The 21,220-nt window shown below is 27.2% G+C and overlaps 1 protein-coding gene across 1 annotated transcript in view; it reads left to right on the plus strand.

Moving 5' to 3' along the window:
• The window catches only part of LOC111619487 (guanylate cyclase 32E-like), a 157,460-nt gene that overhangs the window by 97,226 nt on the left and 39,014 nt on the right, over positions 1-21,220 (plus strand). Inside the window, exons 5-6 of the mRNA XM_023361216.1 lie at positions 13,356-13,491; positions 15,414-15,568. Of these exons, the coding sequence (XP_023216984.1) occupies positions 13,356-13,491; positions 15,414-15,568 (291 nt within the window). The remainder of the gene's footprint in view (positions 1-13,355; positions 13,492-15,413; positions 15,569-21,220) is intronic.

Raw genomic sequence — 21,220 nt, forward strand, 5'->3', positions numbered from 1 at the left:
ATCGATCATAGAGACAACAGCGAAGTATTCTACATCGGGTCCACTAAACGCAACTTAGTAACTAGAATCAAAGAACACAAAGCGGACACCCTACATCATAGAAACAACACCGCCTTAGCGGTATACTCCTCCGACCCAGAAATAGAGCCGCTATTCCCTCTAGCCAGAATTATTCAAACCACGGTCCGCACAGAACACCTCAGATGGCTAGAGGCCATATACATTTGCCTTAACACCCTCAGGAATAAGCACTGCATTAACTTCAAACAAGAAATGAAGATATCAACAGCATGGGAAGCCTTCCTCAATAAAACTCTAAAGCAGTGTTTCTCAAACTTTTTTGTCAGGTGGCACACTTGAAATTATTAAAAAAAATCACGGCACCCCTATTATTATTATTATTATTTATTATTTTGCTTTTTACGGTTAGTAAAGATATGAAGGATGAGAAGACTTTGAAAAAAATAAAAGTTTTTTTTATTAAAGTAAGTAGGTTTATTTCCAAACAATACAAAATCATTCAAAACAAAAGTTATTGTTATAAAGGTATTTTTTAATTTTTTATTTAATTTAATACTTTAATTCAATTATTTTAAGCAATTTTAATTTAATTATTTAAAAATTTCGCGGCACCCTTGTGGCGTTCTTGAGGCACCCTAAGGTGCCGCGGCACCCGCTTTGAGAACCACTGCCCTAGCTATAAGTTGGAATTTATAGGATATAGTAAGTTATCGACCCTGAAATCCCTCAGGGGTCATAAATTACTGAGGGTCGATAAATTATTACAGGTCATTTGGGTCATTTATCAATAAATTTCTAGGGTTTTGGCGTAACTATCATTAATTAAGTGAAGTTAAGCGATGCTTAAGGGCCCACAACATAAGGGGGTCCAGATAACACCTTCGGTACTGTTTCTACGAAACATTAACAATATGAGAATTTATTTTATATTTAACAAAAATAATAGTTTGTTTCAGGTTTATTTTGGGTAGGTATTTCATATGTCTCCAGTGCAGTGTATTGAATATTCCTGTATAGCACTATATGTTAATAAGTATATTAAAAAAAACCTGAATAGTACTGACCATCGAGATCAGACTTAACATTGTTTTCTCTTGAAGATTTAAATTTAAGTTAATATGAAATATAAATAAATATTTGTTAGTCCTGAGTTCTTCAGGATTACTCCTTAAAGAGAAAACATTCCAGAACTGTTCAGATTCAGAACAATACAAATGAATGAGCCGTCTGTCTGACTGTCTTAATCTCGAGAAATCACCCTTTTCTCGAGGCCCTTCTGCCTCTATAGGTGCATAGATGCAGAAGGTCCCGAGTAACTTCCTGATTGGACCATAGGTTACATTAGTTCAATTCATATGTTGTCTCCTGAACGGAGTTAGATAGATGACCTGCATGACAGTATTGTTAAGAGGAAAAGTATGATGCACAGGGTCAAGACACTATTAAAATTGAGAGCATTGTGACGATGTTACAACGAATAATTAATTGCTCATTATGTGTTAAAATCTTTTATAATGGCTCGAATTCACATTTTTTGGTCAAATATAAAACCAGAGCATTTGTTGAATCTAAATTATATCAATAAAACGTTTATACCTATATGATAATTCATAAATAAAAAGCATAATTTTATGAAGCCTTATTCCTATGAGTATAAGGAAGTTATATTTAACAAGAGGTCGTAATAATGTATGGAAATAGATGATGATTTTGGTTTCTTAGGTTGACCAGTGTTAGTGATCTTTTTACAATTGGGCTGCAATTTGAAAAAGTTGTAGACCTATAAATTCCCACTGTCTGTCCTTCCTTAATCGCGAGAACGTTGTTATTATATATTATGAAATAAACTAGTGTTTAAACATCTAAATGATTAATTAATTTAAAAAACTACTGTTACTGTACTCTAAATGTTTTAGATATTTTCTATTATTATAAATGAGTGTTTTATCTATTATAAAATGGTTATATTTGTATTATTTACTTCAATTTTTATAATGTTTCTATAAGTTTAATGGAAACATTACAAAATTATGATTTATTAAATTTTATAAATTTATAAATTTGTTTAAAATGTATAAATTTAATTTAAAATGTATTAAATAGCTTTATAATAAAAAGAAAGAAGTGAATATTTTATTGTTTCATAAATATCATAATTTATGAAGAATTACTCGAAGCTGAACATTTTTCCAATTTCTTATTTGAAATATTACCTCATTATAACGTTTGGAATTTTTATTAGTGTCATTCTTCGTATTTATTACTAGAGTTTTATCGAACAATTAGGGATTGCCCTATAGAGGCAAAGATATATATTTGAAAGTGCCGACAATAAGGGGATACACTTAGATGACTGAACTATGTCCTTATATAAGTTTATATCTTGTATATCTTGTATCTATGTTAAATGCTATCGAATTGCATAACGGTTATAGCTATTATGATCATTAACAAAGTAAAAATATAGAGCTTAAGTGCAAAAATTATTTATAGGGCATCACAAACTTTTTATTTTTATTATGTTTATAAACCAAACGGGCTACACTACATCTTTAAACACAGGTCAGTTTTCTATTGAAAGCTCTCCCTGTAAGCACCTCCTTTATGGCCAATATGTCGCCTTGCTTTATCCCATCGATTCCTAAATCCATCTAAACTTCGGCATACGATAAAAAAAATGTGTTGACGCCATTATTAAATTTAGGACAATTTAGAAGTTTAATTAATGTGTTATATCTGGGTTGTAAGAATGGTGCGGATATTTCGTAAGCTCGCATTATTAGATATACTCACTGTTTCGTTAAAGCAATGTTATTGTGATTCAAGAAAATACAAAAGTATTTTTCTGGCCTTATTTTGCTAATACAACTGTAGGATGCTCGTAATATTTTACATTTCCTCACCAAATTGATTTTTTGTCTTTTTTTCAAATTGCATTTAATTTTTCCCAAAGTGGTTCCTACGGACCCCTGGGGATCCTTGGAACTCCCAGGGGTCCTTGGCAAATTAAAATTAATTTAGGGGTGAGTGAAACGTCGGGGGTCCGTGAAAGGTTTAATAAAAAGTATAATGATTGTCAGCCATTTTTATTATTATGAAAGCATACATTTACTGCATACATTATGACATTTTAGAATTTACTTTGTTTATAGAATTTTAATTTACGAATTAATTAATTAATTAATATATACCAAATTTAATATTTTTCTAACAATAATGATTATAAATTTATATTTTAGAGAGCAAATATTTGTTACAATGCTCTCATTTTAGTACTGTCTTGCCCCTATACACCATACTTTTCCTGTTAGTAATAAAGTCATGCCGGACATCTATCTAACTTCTTTCTCGAGATTAAGGAAGAACAGGCGGACAGAAATACAGACAGACGACAGTGGGAATTTACAGGTCTACAATTGTATATGTATATAATTGGGGTGTGTGTGTGTGTGTGTGTACGTGTGTATGTGGCACGATTGTGTTCACACACTTCAAAGCTTAAGAACTCCTGTGCCTTTTGTTGAAATATTTCTGAAAGTTCACAGAGAGGTTTGTGTTTTAGGAACATTAATACTATTGAATTTTTATGGTTAAATGTCCAGGGGATGGGAGATGGAGGGGTCACATGTTATATCTCGAGGGGGTCATATTTAAAGATTTTACTCGTTATTGCAATTTACAATTGTTTATAAAATTCATCTCTATCCTTAGAATTTTATCATAATTAATAGCATAAAAAGTTTTTAATACGAACTTGCCGCGATTAGAAATTCGTAAACTAAAATTTATATTTTAGTAAAGCTTCCTTCATTAAAATGCAATTTTTTATTAATTTTTGTTTCCTATTTTTAATCCTATTCAGAGCAACTTCATTACGATTGACGATCAATTTATTGTCACGTAGTATTCTTAACTTCCCTAATATCTCCCGAACTAATGGCTCAATTTCAAAAATCATGCTTCCCACATACACTAACATCTATACATAACGAAAAACCTCCAATATTTATTTTATTTCTTATTTGTATTTGTAACTTTTCAATTTTATTTGAGTTAGTAAAAGCAATACTTGTTTAAACTAACCGTAATCATGATCAATTAATAATTTTTTTATAGATTTTCTGGAGAAAAACAAATGTAATTTTAAATATTAATTTTTTAAATTCAATTGATTTCGGTTGAATCGGGTTGCATTCAACCGATTCAACCGAAGACAAGAAAACCACTTCAAACAATTGAAAATTTTAATTTATTTAAGTAGCTAGTAAATTTATATAGGTTATTCATGATATTAGAGAGGTTTCGATATTAATTAACATATTTATATTTAAAGAAATGGGACTTTTAGTAATTAAAAATTTCATTTTTAAAATGTTATTTATGTTGGTTTTTTCTAAAATTATCTTAAAAAGTAAAAAGTTGTAAGTTTAATAATTTTTATGGAATTTTTAGTTATGATTTAAATACATTCGAAATTAAATTTCATCAGGAAGCACGAAAAAAATGTAAGCATTACGCGCGCTTGGGGCCTTCGATTGTCTGGGGCCTCCGAAAGTTAGCAGCTCCAGAAAAAATACATTTGCGAATCTCAGGTACAGATACCATTTTTATCTAGAGATTTAGAGATTTATTTTTAAGGAAACGATCGATCGAAATGTAATAAATTGATACCATGCATTACTTCTTTAGTACTTAGAACAAGAGGCCTCAAAACTTGTGCCCTTCCAATGCTTTATCCGCCAGTGAAAATAGTACATTTTATTAATTATTTTTAGTGCCTGGATTAAAATGTACGATAAGTAAATTATAATCTAAGAAATTCCCTAAAGAAATTTTATTGATTGATGAAGGAAGTTTATGAGCTTCTTTATTGATCAAACATAATTCTATATCTTAGAAATGGTGAAAAATGTAAATTATTATTTCATTATCTGATTTTATGAGTTATGGATTTTTTTTCTTTAATTAAAATGTAAATCTGAATAACATGAAGAAAGGATATTATCGTAGTTCTAATCTATTGTTTATAAAGATTAACGGGGTTAAACTTAGATGAACTTTATAAACAATAGAAGCTGTAAAAATTAATTTTTGTGTTTATAATTAATTAATTATCAATTAAATGATTTTTAAATTTCTTTTTTATTATTATTTCTCTTAATGCAAAGAAAACAATTAATTTATTTTTGTGAGTGCTTAAAACGTTTCCAATTCAAAGTTAAACAAGTAGATTCGAAAGATTGTATATGTCAGTAATTATAATAAATCTTACATTTTATGGCCTATTATCTTGGCCTAATTGCTTTTGCCCAATTAGGCTTATTATATGCCTAATTGGTTTCTTGAGAACTAAGCAATCGTAAATCGAACTCTGATTTCGTAAAGATTTAGTGACATCATTTAAGATTTCTTCCTTCGAAACGAGCTTTATAACACTAAGTTAAGCAGAGGTAGTCGCTGTTATAAAAGCAGACTGAGTTACTTCTTACACTACCAGAGTAGTGTTGAATCATAGCAGTTACTATCATAACAATACAGTGGCTCAGTTAGGAATGCTTTCTATTTACCAATACAAAAATGAAGATGTCAAAAACGATTACACAGATGTTGGATAAACAACATTCTACCAAAACTTAATAATAAAATTACTTACTAGAACACTGGCCTTTGAGTCTGAACGTTGATTTCCTGGAAACAATAATATTATCCAAACATTTAAATTGGATAGGACTTAATGTTAATTAAAATATTTTATTACTACATTAATCATATTAATTAATTAACGTATTTTACGAGCTTTATATTTTTTTAAATTTCATTTTAAATTTAGCTTTAAAAAGAAGTTTTTATTTTATTAATTTTTGGAAAGTTTCATATTTTTAAATTTCGAAGGAGTCATCTGGATTTTATAAATAATAATAAAGAAAAAAATGCTAAAAATGTTTAATATAATTTTATCGATTTACTTACAAGAAACGTTGAATTTTACACAATTTTTTTTTATAAAAATAAATCTAAAAACGAATTTTACTTAAACTTTTTTTTATTTTTTTAAGCTAGAATATTTTATATATCAATTGATCGAATGTAAGAATTTGTCGAGTAGGATTCCAATAAATTATGCTAAAAACGTTTTATATAAAAAATAAACAGGAATATATTAAATAGTTTAATATATTATTTTTTTAAATAAATTTATTTTAAAATTTTAAGTAGGCCTACAACAAGTCCTCACTTAATCTCTTCGATAGGAAACTGCGAGGTTAAACAAGACCATGTAACGAAACCAATTATACCATAGACTAATTGATATAAACAGGATATAATTTGATTAATATTATTTTAATTGGATCGTGTTTACGACCTCCAGCATTTAATTTGCATCTCATGGAACAATTTTACTGTTTATGAAGAAAATTCTACGGCGATAATTGTAAATGATTACAAATTTACTTGTATCTTTCCTCAATGACATTATAACGAAACAGCTTTAAATGAGGACTTGCTGTATATAAGTAGCATCTACATTTTATAATATTTATAAATATAAATCAAAGAATTTAATATCTTTGCGATTAAAATTTAAAACAGCTTTATACTTTATAAAATAAGAGTAGAAAAATTACAAAATATTAGAAATTAGTTTGTATATGATGAAATTTTTCAACCTGTAGCTCGCAATTCTCGAGGGGGTGATGAAGCGTAGCATTCGATTTTTTATCATTCTAGTCGACTAAACATGTTATTAATTTTAAAGAAATTTTTGAAAAATTTTTGGTAGTAAATCCTCCTTTAAAAAGTAAATATGAAACCGTAGGTTTCCTCCTAAATTAACAAAATGTAAACAATGTATCAGCATGCCTTGAGGTAAAGATCTTAGTGTAAATTTGGTGAAATTATGAAGTTTAAACCTGAAGGAAGATCAAAGAGAGAAATTGCTAGACAAATTGGAAGATCAAAGACTGATGTTTATAATGTTATTACATAAGGAATTAAATATGATTAAAAATTAAGAACATTACTTAGGAAAAGAGAAGGATAAACCATTCTAAAAAAAGCATTATAAACAAAAAATATACACGAACAATTATTGAAATGGATAAAAGTAATTTTGTCACGTAAAAAAATGAATCTTGATAGACCGAATGGTAATGCTTATTACTGGCTTCATTTTTGGAAAGAACCCAGGAAAGGTTCATTTGGCAGTTGTTCATTAATGATACGGGTGGCATTTTCATCTAAAAAACAGGATAATTTGGCCTTTTACAACGGTTAAATTACCCTGTTTTTTAGAAGAAAATGCCACGCATTCAAATTACTATGAACTTTGAATAGGTGGAATTTAATTCAAAAAGTTACTAGAACTCTTAGAAATTCATCTTCTTCTAATAGCATATTTGATAGCAGGAAATAACTGGATTTTTCAAGAAGACAATGCCAGCTGTCTTGTTTCTAACTGATCAAAATGATGATTTATTAATAAAAACATCACTTTAGTAGAATAACCAGCTTTAAGACCTGATCTGAATGCTATAGAGAACCTACAGGGAATACCATTACCAAAAATATAGGGAAACAACAAGATGTATAAATTATTAAAATACACTAATTTGAAATTAATGTTTACTGGTCTTACAAATGGATTGAATTGATTGATGGGTAAAGGCAACACAACACAAGGACGATCCACCAAGGATACTGCATTCCGGCAAGACTTCTACGAAAAACTAACCCCTATTTAAGCCATTACATACGTGAAAAACACTCGGAAAACTCTCCATGTGGCCAACCCGTTGATGAGATGCGAACCCAAGACTATCAGAGGTCAGTGGTTTTATCCACTCGCCACTAGTGGTCGTATAATTAGGTTACATACTGTATTATTTCAGAAATCTTAATATATTTAAAAAATAGTAACAATAATAAAATTTAACCTAAAATAACGAGCAAAAATTTTTAATTATATTCCTAATTTGTTTAATTTAAAATATATGCTCTCGATCTCAAATTAGTAACGTCATGCCCCTGTACATCGTGCTTTTCCTGAGTTACATAGATTTTTAGTGCTTTTCCTGAGTTACATAGATTTTTAGTGCTTTTCCTGAGTTACATAGATGACCGGCATGACTCTTTTATTAATAAAAGAGTCATGCCGGTCATCTATGTAACTCCGTTTAGACTAAAATATTTGAATTGAAATCACGTGATTTCCGGTCTATTCCGGAAGTAGTATACAGTTGAACTGGACCTTTTGCACCTACGCTTTCCATAATTTGTCTCGCTATGCATCTATCTAACACCGTTCTCGAGATTGAAGAAGGACAGTCAGTAGGAATTACATTTAAAATGTGAAAATGTGTATATTAAATATTTTTGATTAAAATTGATGATAAAAGATTCTAAAATAAATTTTACATTTGTAAACATTTTTATTTAGTAAATTAAAAGAGAGAAACATAAAAATATGAAAACATTACAAATTAGTTCGTACAAAATAAATACATCTCCTTCAGCTCGACATACCCGAGATGGCGGTAAAGCGTATTCTTGTACAATGTCATCCTCTTTCAATACGCTAAGCGACTAAAAAACGTTGGAAAGCTCATTTATACGTGTTAATTACGATCTTTATTAATAATTACCACAGTTTTCTTACTTAATTAGGAAATAATATAATACAGAAATAATGAAGCATTAGTTTCCACAGAGGAAAAAAAAGAGATCTTATTTAGTTGTTCTAGTGTGAGAGCTCTGAACAAATATATATTTTTCTTATTAGTGAAAGAATTTATTTTATCATCATTAAGAACTAATTATGTTTACATTTTCTCACACTCGATGCTTTTTCCTTCTACCTGACAATAATTTAACAAACAATTGTTTTTGCTTGAAAAATGGCTCGTTTTTTTTTCTTTGTAGATTAATCAGTGGTAAAAGATACAGACAATTTTAATTCTATAAATTATGTGCAAGTTATATACTTCCTGGCATTTGATTTAAGCTGGCCACGTACGTGCTGGTGTACCTTTTTAGGTACACCTGTCGGGTATACCGGGTTTATCCCCATATTGTTCTGCTTTGGATCAGCTTATTGAAAAAACTGTCGTCCATCTGTTTGGCTGTCCTTTCTTAATCTCGAGAACGGTATAAGATACAGTAGACCCCCCCCCCTATAACGCTTAGATACGTTCCACGCTTACCGAAAATTACGTTGTAGGAACGATTAAATACATGAGCCAATCGCAGCCCGATAGGTGGGAACTTTACGGACTAAGGCTGTTTGAAAGGTTTTCTTCTATAAAATTAACCGATTCTAGACTAATTTCACTCAACATTTCCAAAACACGTATAATTTTTTGGGAATAATCCGTATAAACTACGCTATAAACAAAAAATTATAGGATTACTTACCGAGTGTGTACCGTTCGACTACGCCGTTGCTTAAAGCTGGTTTTCATCGCGGAACAGCACATTAAACGGCGGCCGCGATTTCTAACAACTTATTTTTCTGCGAAGACTTCGTTGAACTTTGGAGACATCATTAATATAAATAATTTTTATGGCCGTTGAATAAGAAGTGTTTCTTTCACAAGAAATGTATAAAATTAGTGCTGTATTAGACTTACGGTACCTAATTTACATACTGTACAGACGATAATAAACTCAACTTACTAGCCTAAAATCTCCGTAGCGTGTTGCCAGGCGGCAGAAAGCATATATATAATTATAATAAAGTTACAATAAATTAAGTTAATATATAATTATATATACAGTACCTAATTTATATATAATTAATATATAATTATATGTACAGTACCTAATTTATATATAATTTATATATAATACTAAACAGACGATAGCAAACTCAATTTAGCCGCTCCGTAGCGTGGCGCAGGGTCGGAGAAAAGTAGTTCGGCTGCTCATCCACTATTGGTCCAGACTCTATCAATCTTCTCGCGAAACGACGTTATAGGAGGTACGTTATACGAAAGTTGCTACAATTTTTTCGCTACGTTATAGGAATTTCCGTTATAGGAACCTACGTTATAGGGGGTCGACTGTAGATAAAACTCCAGACTAGATATGAAAATATTCGAGGCAGGAGGCTCCGATTTACTAGATACAAATATATACCGGTATATATATATATTCTATATGTCTTTGGTTTAAAAAATATGTTTAAATACAGGTGTTGTGGATATGTGTTTCATTTTATTATTGAACGTTGCTCATAAATGTATGAAAAGAAGAAAATATTTCTGAACATAATAGTTTATAAATTCAATTAATTCTTATATGTTTAATTGAATTTTTTTAGTCAAATTTATGCCTTTCGATTGTCTTAATTCATTATTTTGCTGCATACTTTTATTTATTGTTTTAGATGTTAACAATAACTTTGTAAATGTTAGCATTATATAAATAATGATTCTGTATAAAAAATAAAGCTTTCTTTATTTTATTTTTAGTTATTTAAAAAAATAACTAAAAATTCAATTTCAAACATAAGAAAAACACTGAATTTATATACCATCAGTGCATAAATCAATGCATATTTTGTTATTTAACTGATGATAAATTGTATTTTGTTTACATATTTAACGAAGTTCATTGATTCTAGTGATAAGTAATACAATTTTCTTAATGAAAGTGATAATGAATGTTTACACATCGAACGAATTATGTTTCATTTCATGCTTTAATTATTCACCAAATCTATTAAAAGAAATTCCAACTCACGTCTTACGCGAGTTCCATTAATTAAAACGAATTAAATTTGCATTATTTGATAAAGAAGATGCAGAAAATGCCGACTTAATGAAGATGCAATTTCTTCATCAAGTCTCATGAATATGATTTTATGTTAATATATAATCTATAGAATAAGTAAAATATATAATTATTACTCTTCAATTTAGCAAATTATATTAAAATAATGTGGCTCAAATGTCGGTTAATCAAGATATTAATAAATTCATTAGCTCGGTTCACAGATTTTTGGGCCACAATTTATAGTTGCTCTACAGAACACTAGTATTAAAAAACTATTTTAAAATGTAATAAAATTTATTAAAAAGTAAACTAATTTTATTTTAGAATAAATTTTTGTTGCATTATTTACAAAGGATTGTACATTTAAGTTTCTGTAATCTGAAGCTTTGTTAATCTTTAATTAATATTGTTGGAAAATTGTTGAAGGAACAATCGTGTTAAATTAATTTGATACAAGATACTGTTAAAGTTCTTGACGTTTTTTTAAATTTAATTATTATTATAATGATATCGACTTTAAACAGGTTAATGTTACTTAGAAGTTTTAAAACTAAGTCAATAAATTTTAATCCTTGTTTACTCGAGTATGATAAATCAATTTAAAAATAAAAAAAATTATAAATATAATAAATCTTTTTTATATTAAAATTGCAAATATTTTTGCTGAATTAAAATTAAAATTTAATTTTTAATAATTTTACTTTCCGGCTTTTACATTAGAGTGAAAGTATGACAGTTAGTCCAAAAANATTTAGTCTGTAAGATAATAATTGGGGGTGTTTTTCTGTATGTATGAATGTTAATGTGTTTGTGGGTAGAGAGTTTGTTGTTCACCCAATTTGAAGCTTAATAACTCCTGTTCATTTTGTTAAAAATTTCTGATATTTTAATGGATGGTTTGTGTGTTAGGGCAAAATGTAGTTAGAAATTTTCAGGAAAATCGGACCATTGGTTCGAGAGTTATGGTTCCACACCTTGAATTTCTTCTGAAGAAATCTGAAGACTTAAAGCAATTGTTGAGGATGAAAACAAATAAATAATGCCGGAAAAGTCCAGCAACATTATTTCTAGCTGTTTTTTTAAAGTTATGATACTTTTTATAACGAAGGATTTATATAATTAATATTTGAACACTTGTTTGTGCAAAAATAAAAATTTGTTTATTGTATTCCAGAAAATTAGTTGTAATATAGGATGGCCAAAATTTTGTTCACTGTGGAGTATTTTAAGATATTGAATTAAGAATAGTAGCATATAGGCATTTATATATATCAGTTAACTGATTTTGGTCCACCCTGTATTATTTAATATATATTAATTTATTTGTTTTATGTTAATGCTGGAATTTTTTCATAATTAATTTGCTCAAATTTCGAATAATAAAAAGCGAGAATTATTCTCCTAAATTATGTTTTTATTCATTTTTATAAAATATTTTAATACTAAAACAACGAAATCTTATATTTTTCCTCTGAGGTTTTCCGATTTTAAAGGTGAAAAAACTGAATTATTTTAAAATAAATTATTTAATACTTTAAATGTGTGTCAGTTCACAAGTCTAAAAATTAAGACAAAATGTTGCTGTTACTTTCAATGACGTCATGAATGAGTAAAGTGTCATTTGTTTTCATAATCACTGACAAAATACTATCATCAATGACGTAATATCATCGCCATAAGTATCGAAAATGATTGCATCAATATAGCTGACTAACCCTAAAAGTTACTACCATTGACGTAATGTCATCACAATTACCTCAATTGTATCCTCAGTAATTGCATCACCGACAGCATTACAATAATTTATTGTTAGAAACTAGAAGATCAAAGTATATAAGTGAAGGGATTTAATATAAAATTCAAGATTTTGTAGTCATATATTACCTAAATGCATTAAAATTATTACCAAATTCTAAAATTTAGTTGCTAATTTTTCTTTATATACAATTTACTAGAAACATTTTATTAAATTACCAAAAGTTTATTTTTTAAACGATAAGAAAATATACATTTAACATCATTCCGAAAGGTAACTTATCATATCAGACCCCTGTTTAAAAGTAACCTTATACTTACTCATTATATGTATACATTGTTGATTTTTAACGTCCTTGAAAACTATCTTCAGGCGTTAAACTTCTTACTTGAAAACATTTATTCTTACTTCCTACAATTTTTATATCACACGTCGTTATTAATAATCAGATACAAATTTTATAAAAATTGTAAAATGTTTATTTACTTCAATAGTGAAGAGCACTTAAACCACGGATTGCATCTTCTTACAACTAAAAATAATTTAATTTTTTTAACTCTAAATTATTAAAATATAATATTTTTTAAGAGAAAAAACATGACTTTTTTTTTCTGTAAATAAAGAAATTTTGTTTAGTTCTTACCAATTTTGCATCTACATCTCAACTTTCTGGTCTTCTTGAGCATGTTTAACCTGCTTTAGTTATACAAGAGTAATTAATGAAAAATTTGACATACAAATGAAATGTTATATTTTTAATACTTTATATATGTATTTTATAACACATATTTTCTTTATATTTAAGGTACCAGCAGAAGGTGCATATTTATACGATGCTGTATACGTGTATGCAAGAGCATTGAATAATTGCTTAAAGGAAGAAAAAGACCCATTTAATGGTCATGTTATATTTGAATACATAAAAGGCCAAACTTATAGAAGTAAGAATAATTTATGATAATTTTATTCTTTAATTAATTAAGCATTAGCTGTATACTGTGCATTACAGAAACTTAATGTCTGCTACACACATACCCGTATACCTGACAGGTATATTGGTACGGTCTTAATTGAAAAAAAAAATTACATAGCTTATAAATAATTTTTATACTTGTTACAAGGCTGGCCTTTATTACAATAAATATTATTTTCTTTGTTATAACACAAAAATATATTAAATAAAATTATAACCAGTATTGATGTTTTCCTTTAAGATAAGTAAGAAAATATGAACTCACATCCAACATACATCGATATATCAAATAAAAATAGCAATTTTTACTTTATCTAATAAAAACATTTAAGCATTTCACACAATTCTTACATGCCAAGAAAATGTTATTACAGTAAAACCTGTCTAAAACGATAAAATTCTTCGAAACGGAGCGATTTTCTACAATAAAAATACCTGTTGAAACCTGCCATAACCGGAAAATGTATTCTGTACCGTACGGTTTACACAGGTTTTGCTGTATTTTCAACCTCAAATTCGGTCTTTCAATAGAATATTTTTAAAATAATAAATAATTTAATTATAAGCTTCTTTTGAGATTTATAATTATGATAAGGCAAACAATTTTATATTTATTAGCTATTTAATAAAAACTTGAATTAATTGCAATAAAGACGAATGTATTCTTTGTAAGTAATTGTATATTTTTTTAAGATTTAACCAATTCATACGTTTATTCCATTCAAGAAATAATTTAAAAAATTAAAATAAATATATTATTAATATTTGGTCGAAGACAATAAATAAATAGGGCCTAAATAAATAAATTTATCATCATCATCATCAATTTTTGTTTTATATTCAGTTAATACGTCACAGAAAAAGAACGAATTTTACAAGATCCTACCTCATCAATTTGAATTTTTCATATAATAATCTCTATGTTTTACGATTTTCTGTTGTATTTATTGTTTATTACAGCCAATTTAATTATTATTTAGGCTATAATCAAACAACTTCCATCGTTTTCAATTATGACTAAACTTAATAATTTAGTAATTACTACGTGACCAAAGGAATCTATACCTATCAAAGCTTAGATAATGGAGCTGTAGTAACTTCACATAGACAAATTCATTAGCAAACAAAGTCCATAGTGTGAAGAATGTTGTTTAGGATGTTACTTAACATCTAAAGAGAATTCTAAACACAAAATTAATCAGGCATATCAAATTTTATTATCTTTCTACACCCTCCTTTCACTGAATTGGAAAAACAGTGAGAAAAATGCATCTCTAATTTATCATTCTTTACAAAATTGTAAACAAATTCAACCTCATTTTATACTTGTTTTTAGGTCTGAAAAATTTATTTAATTTCCACAAAAATATCTAAATTATCTTTATAAAATAAACAGTATTATTAAAATACTAAAATTTTATTATTTTTATATAATTAAATTAATTAACAGCATTATTTACTACTGCACATTACCTTCATCCAACAAATGATGAGGAAGATGCGGAGGAAAAAGGAGTGTTTATCTTGCTAAAGTTAAAAATAATTCTTTTGCCTCATCGTATTTTTTGTTCAATACATTATACGAGTATTAATTCAAATGTTTTCTTTAGTTAAGATGAAAGTAAAATATATAATAAAACTAATATCCAAAAGATCATCCGTTCTCTCTGGTGTTTTTCTTTCGAAGAAGTAGCATCTTCAAATCACTCCATTTATATAAATCGATGAGTATTACTTAAAAAACGATAAATGATATAAAAAAACTCTTATTTTCTTCTATAAATTAATAATATGTTAATATAAAAATTACAACTTCTCATAATTAATTTAATTTATAAAGTAATATTTTTATCTTAGCAAATCTATTGAGATTAACTGATATTTTTTTAGGTGCTATGGGCTATATGGTTTATATTGATGAAAATGGTGATGCTGAAGGAAATTACACCCTTATTGCTAGAAAGCCATTGAACACAACGCGTGGCGAATATGGACTTTACCCAGTTGGAGTGTTTCAATTATCCGAAAATAACAGTGCATTTCCTGTAAGTTTTTTCCAATAATCTATAAATTGTGTGAATTATTCAAAAATAATGTTTCAATTTTAATGAAAATATGACGTATTTTTTTATTGAATAAAGTTGGAAGAATTATTTCTTGATTAAGTTTAGTCTAAAAGTTCTATTCAAATAAATATAATTACTGAGATAAAAAATAATGATTTTTTTGTAATTATTTTATATTTTAACTCCGTTTTTCGAGATTAAAGAAGAACGGACAGACATTGGGGATCTATAGGTCTGCAATTTTAAAAAAATATTAATTAGATACGTAATAATTTTTATTTATTTTTTGAATTGTAGATTATTATTTATGTAAAGTTAGTTTCTCTTAATTAAATGAACAGTTTAATTAATCAATTAACGTGAGTTTAATTACTGATAATTAAATTAAATATTTAGATTGAAACGCCTTAATTGTATAGCTTTATTAATTATATATGCAAATATTGATTATTTTATGATATTCTATAATACGAATGTTAAGGATTAAGAATATTTAAGAATATTTATCCTATCTTTTATTATTTACTTACGTGATAATCTTCTGTATAAAAACTGGATAAAAGATGCTGTAGAGTATACAAGAATCTCCTCGAATATTCATGGGATTATTAAGATTGACATGAGAAATTATGTAAAGAATCAAGTAAATGCTTGAGGAGATTTTTATGTGCTCTTCAGCATCATCTATTCAACAAATGATGCTGAGGAGCATACATTGATATTTTCATAATTACTCACGTTTATGCTTTTAAAATTTATCGTTTTAATCACATGAATATTAAAAAGTAAATTAAAAAAATTTTTAATTATAATTTAATTCTTTAATAATTTTTAATAGCTCTGTACTATAAATATTTATATGTAGAAATGTTAATTATTGTGAAATAATGAGATTAATTATATTTAAAATTTAAATAGACCCATCAAAATAGTTTTAAAACAATTTTGTAAATTTCAAATATAATTTATAAATTAAAAATAATATTTGAATTTCGAATAATATTTAAGTAATATTATTAAAATTTTTATTATTAAAGATAAATAAAATTGATTATTAAACATTTATTAATAATTAGAACTATAAAATTTCATTTAAATAAATAAAAATTTTCTGAATTTTTAAGCAAAAATGTATATAGTTAATCGAGATCTCTGACTCATAAACGTTTTATTCTGGTCGCGATTTTTACCTATCTAGCTCCCTTCTCGACACTCACAAAAGACAGTCGGGCAGACATTGAACTGCAATTTGAAAACTATAGCCCAATAAATGTTTTTCATACAGTGTATGAACTATTTATTCAATACTAAACTAATACTATTTATTCAATACTTTAGTATAATAATTAGAATAACTGATACACTCAGTTATTCTAATTATTATACTAAATATTAATTAATTTATCTAACATAGGGTTATTATCAACTATTTTCATTAAAATCTTAATGGTAGTCTACCTCTTACAAAATATGGGAATAAATTAAATCTAATCAACTCTAATCTTAGGGCATTCACAGGAACATTATGTTCTAAAGAAAACAATTTGCCTATAAATTTATTTTATACAACGAAGGAATAATTAGATGTACTGTACATTAACTTTGTTAGCATAATTATATTCGATTAGTGCGGATCATACATTCTAATTTCGAATAGATGAATAATTTATGAAGGATTTTTCTCTTAATTTTATCACTTAATCCTTTAAATAGCAACACATTAAAAATGACAATACTTAAAATTAGTGATTTTTATTGTCATTTAATTGGTTTGAATTAAATTTCTTAATTTTATTACCTTTTATGTTAATGTTATTGATTTAAAATTTTTTTGTTTAAATATTGATGTCTTAAATGATACTGCAGATTTATTTATCTTATATATATGTATCTAAATTTTTATGTGTCAAAATTATCTTCATATAAATTACACTTTTATGCGAAAGAATAGTAAATAAATCATTGAACTTTTTAAAGTTTATCTTCTAATTTTATATAAAAATACTTTTAAAAATTTATGAATTTTAAAGTACCGAAATTCGTGTAACCTGTGACAGTTAACGTCAATAAATTCTTATTATAAATTAAAAATTTTATTTTAAAATAAAAAATTTCTTGTGAAATTTCTAAGTGACTTAATAGAAAATACAAAATTATGTCTAACAAATGAATTTTAGTTTGTAAAGTAACTTTCATGTTCAAGTAAAGAAAGGAAGCAAAAAAAATAAATTTAAACTCGAATAGGAACCGAACCAACGTTCTTAACTGTGCTTAGATTATCTTATATAAATATTTAGTTTAGAATGATATAAATCTAAATATATTATCAAGCGAGCAATTATTCCTTGTGACGTTCTCACAATTTCGGGCTGCAATTTTCATCTTTTAATTTTAAAATATTACGTGACTTATGTTCCACGACAGAAGTTCTTATTTAGTTAATCGAGGTTTGATGCTCCTTATCCATTCATATCTAATCTAAGTTTTCATCTATCTTACTCTCTTCCCCAGATTTAAGGAGGACAGACAGATGAACGACAACGACGATATATATGTATATACGTACAATTCGAAAATTGTAGCTAACAATGTTTTATTGGATCACCTATAAGACCAGTTATTTTATGCCATTGTTTTCTTAAGTCCTTTATTAAATTTATAAGATCTATGTAAGATTTTAAAGTCATAATCTGGGTGTTTTTAATTACTTTCATCTACTTTCTACAGTATACAGGCGTATACCGTAGGAAAATCCTCTTACTGTTATCATAAATTCAACATATATAAATATAATGGTGTTCGTTTGAATTTAATAGCTATAAATACATATTCTTAAGTAAAAAGTAAGTAATTTATATATGATAGACTTCGACTTTTTATTTAATTAATAAATGCTATGTAACGTAATAAAATTATGTATGCTTCACTGCGTAACAGAATTGCTTGACGGTGAAGCAACATCTGCTGTAAATTTAGGGATTGTTTTTTTTTTAAAGTTAAAATTATAATTTTATGCTATATTTATGGTTATTTTACTAAATAGATGAAGGGACACAACATTTTCTTAATTTAATATAGTTTATTTATGATATTTTATATATTAAAACATCAGTGATAGATATTTTAAATTTATTATTTCCCTTGAATATTGATGCAGGAAAAGAAATTGATGATTTTACGGAAAAATTTAGAAAAATGATCAAGAAAAATAATGATTTATTTGTTCGTGTTTTAAATAAAAATAAAATTCGGATGTAGAAAGTTTGGTACTGGATATTAGAATTTGTTTAATATAAAAAGTTGAAGCAAAAATTGTTTACTATAATGAGCTAATAACTAGAATTTAAACCCTTATTCTCCATAGTAGTAAAATGAACATCTGAATTATCCCGTTGCTGTGCAGTTTCTTCACAATACAGCAAGAATATTAAATAAAACTTTAAAATTTAGAGTAATAAAATAGCTAACGTGATAAAACTTCGTGGTGTAATCCATATTTGATGAATAAATATTTTCAATAAATTCAAACAATTACTTGTTAAACTCTATCCTCATCCGAAGGTTGGATTTCGAATAATATCCGTCAAGTATTTCTGTCTTTTCATAAATCTTTCCTTTCAATCTCGTTATACTTGCTTCTTCTTTCTATGTCTTTCTTGATTTGATCCTCCCATCAATTTCTACATTTCCCCAGTTCTCTATCCCCATAGCTTAAGCTACTTTTCCTATTCTTTCTCCCCATTCTGTTTACGTGACCAAAACACTTAATTCTTGATGATTCTGTCTAGATGCTTTTGTCCTCCCATCTTTAATTCTCAAATTCTTTTGGACAACTAAATTCTTTGATCACAGCTTAATTGCGTGATTAGAGAATTTATTATTTTGTCTTTTCTAATCTTTCCTAACATAGATCTTAAAATTTCCTCTCATTGGCTTGTATTCCTTTAGAGCCCACTTTTTTTATCTTAAAATCGATTTTTAATAATTGACGTACGATTAGAATGTCTTCCTTTACCTATCTAAACTTTATATAATCAAATTTTGAATTATATTAGATTTACCGGCTACTTTATCGACTGATCTAATCAGTTTTTGTTTATTTCGCTTGCCAAATCTATAATGATTCGACTTCTTTTAAGCTTCAATAATTTAATTTTGTGATTTAACTTCAATTTCAGAACTCAAATATTCCCATAACTACAATATTTTCAGTTTATCTTCCAGTCAAAATCCTTTATTTTATATTTAAATTTATATAATATTAAATTTAATATTTATTCTTTGGACATATCATCGTTTTAAAATCTGCAAAAATAGCTATTAAATATCAAAATCGTCATCTTGTAAACTTTTTTCAAATATTTATTTATCTGTGAAAAATTTTAGGAGTGGAAACATGAGTATTATCTTTACATATTTTACGACTCCTCTCCCTGGAGTCGTAAAGTATATAAAGATAAAGTTTGGTACACTTTACGAGAATGTACTTCATTTACCAGATAATCAAGAAAGTTTGTTATCCAAAAATATTTTTTTCGTAAACTTTGGATAGAGTTTTATTGAGATTAAATGTATTCATAAATAAATAATCGTTTATACATCAATGGCTGTTTTATACAAAGAATGAAATCTAGATTTATCTTCAGTTTTGAATTCCAATTTGAGGATTCATATTTGAGGCATCGATTTGATATAATGTGCTACATATGCTATGTAGCTCATGATGTCAATGTATTAATACTGTAGTACGTATTAGGTTCATCGTGTGAAATGCTTGCTAGCAAGCATTCACTTGATAAACATAAGCAAAATTAACCAACATTTTTGGGAAATGTTATCATTGTTTCGTTGCTCTTTTATTTACTCATTCTTGTTATCTAGTTTACTTCTATAAAAAGCTTTTATGCTTTTATATTCCTTCTGTTTTGCTTATTTTTACTGTTTTCTCAGACTGTGTAACTACTCTTAGTGCATCCAAAAATGGAGCTTTATGAAGACAAATCACAAAACGTTCTGTTAATATTCTTAACGTTAAGTTATAACAACAACGTGCAAAGGGACCCAGAGTCAATTAATTTTTTTTTGTGATTATGTTTCAAATGCACTCGTGAGTTTGAATTGTTTCTCAGTTTAGAACAATTGAGTTTTGTTTTCACAAAATTGGTGAAAACGTGGCTAAAAATATAATTGTATTCATTATATTTTTTGTTAATCAATTGCAACTTAGTCTTTAACGGTTAACTGACTTTTGGACCACCCTGCATATTAGAAAGAAAACTTTTTTGACGTTTTATCTTTGAATTTTACACTTCTTAATCTTTCAATTTTTTTGGCATGAAATTTTCTAGCATGAAACTTTTTTGGTATCGAACTTCGAGCAATCGTTTACAATAATTTTGTTATATTATATACATACTAGCTGTTACCCGCGACTTCGTCAGCGGAGGTTTTGCAAGCAAACCCCATTTACATCCAATATTTCAATAACCATAGTAATTGTTATATAACACCTACCACTGAAGAGAATTGCCGAAAATCAAACGAACTATTTTCAATTTGATCAATTTTCTGAAACGTTTACAATCGTTCTATAATCGAACCAATACGCAATAACAAATTCGAATTTAAAAC

The sequence above is a fragment of the Centruroides sculpturatus genome, unplaced genomic scaffold (assembly GCF_000671375.1).
Source record: "Centruroides sculpturatus isolate CEXI.00-Female unplaced genomic scaffold, Cexi_2.0 scaffold185, whole genome shotgun sequence".
Classification (NCBI taxonomy): domain Eukaryota; kingdom Metazoa; phylum Arthropoda; class Arachnida; order Scorpiones; family Buthidae; genus Centruroides; species Centruroides sculpturatus.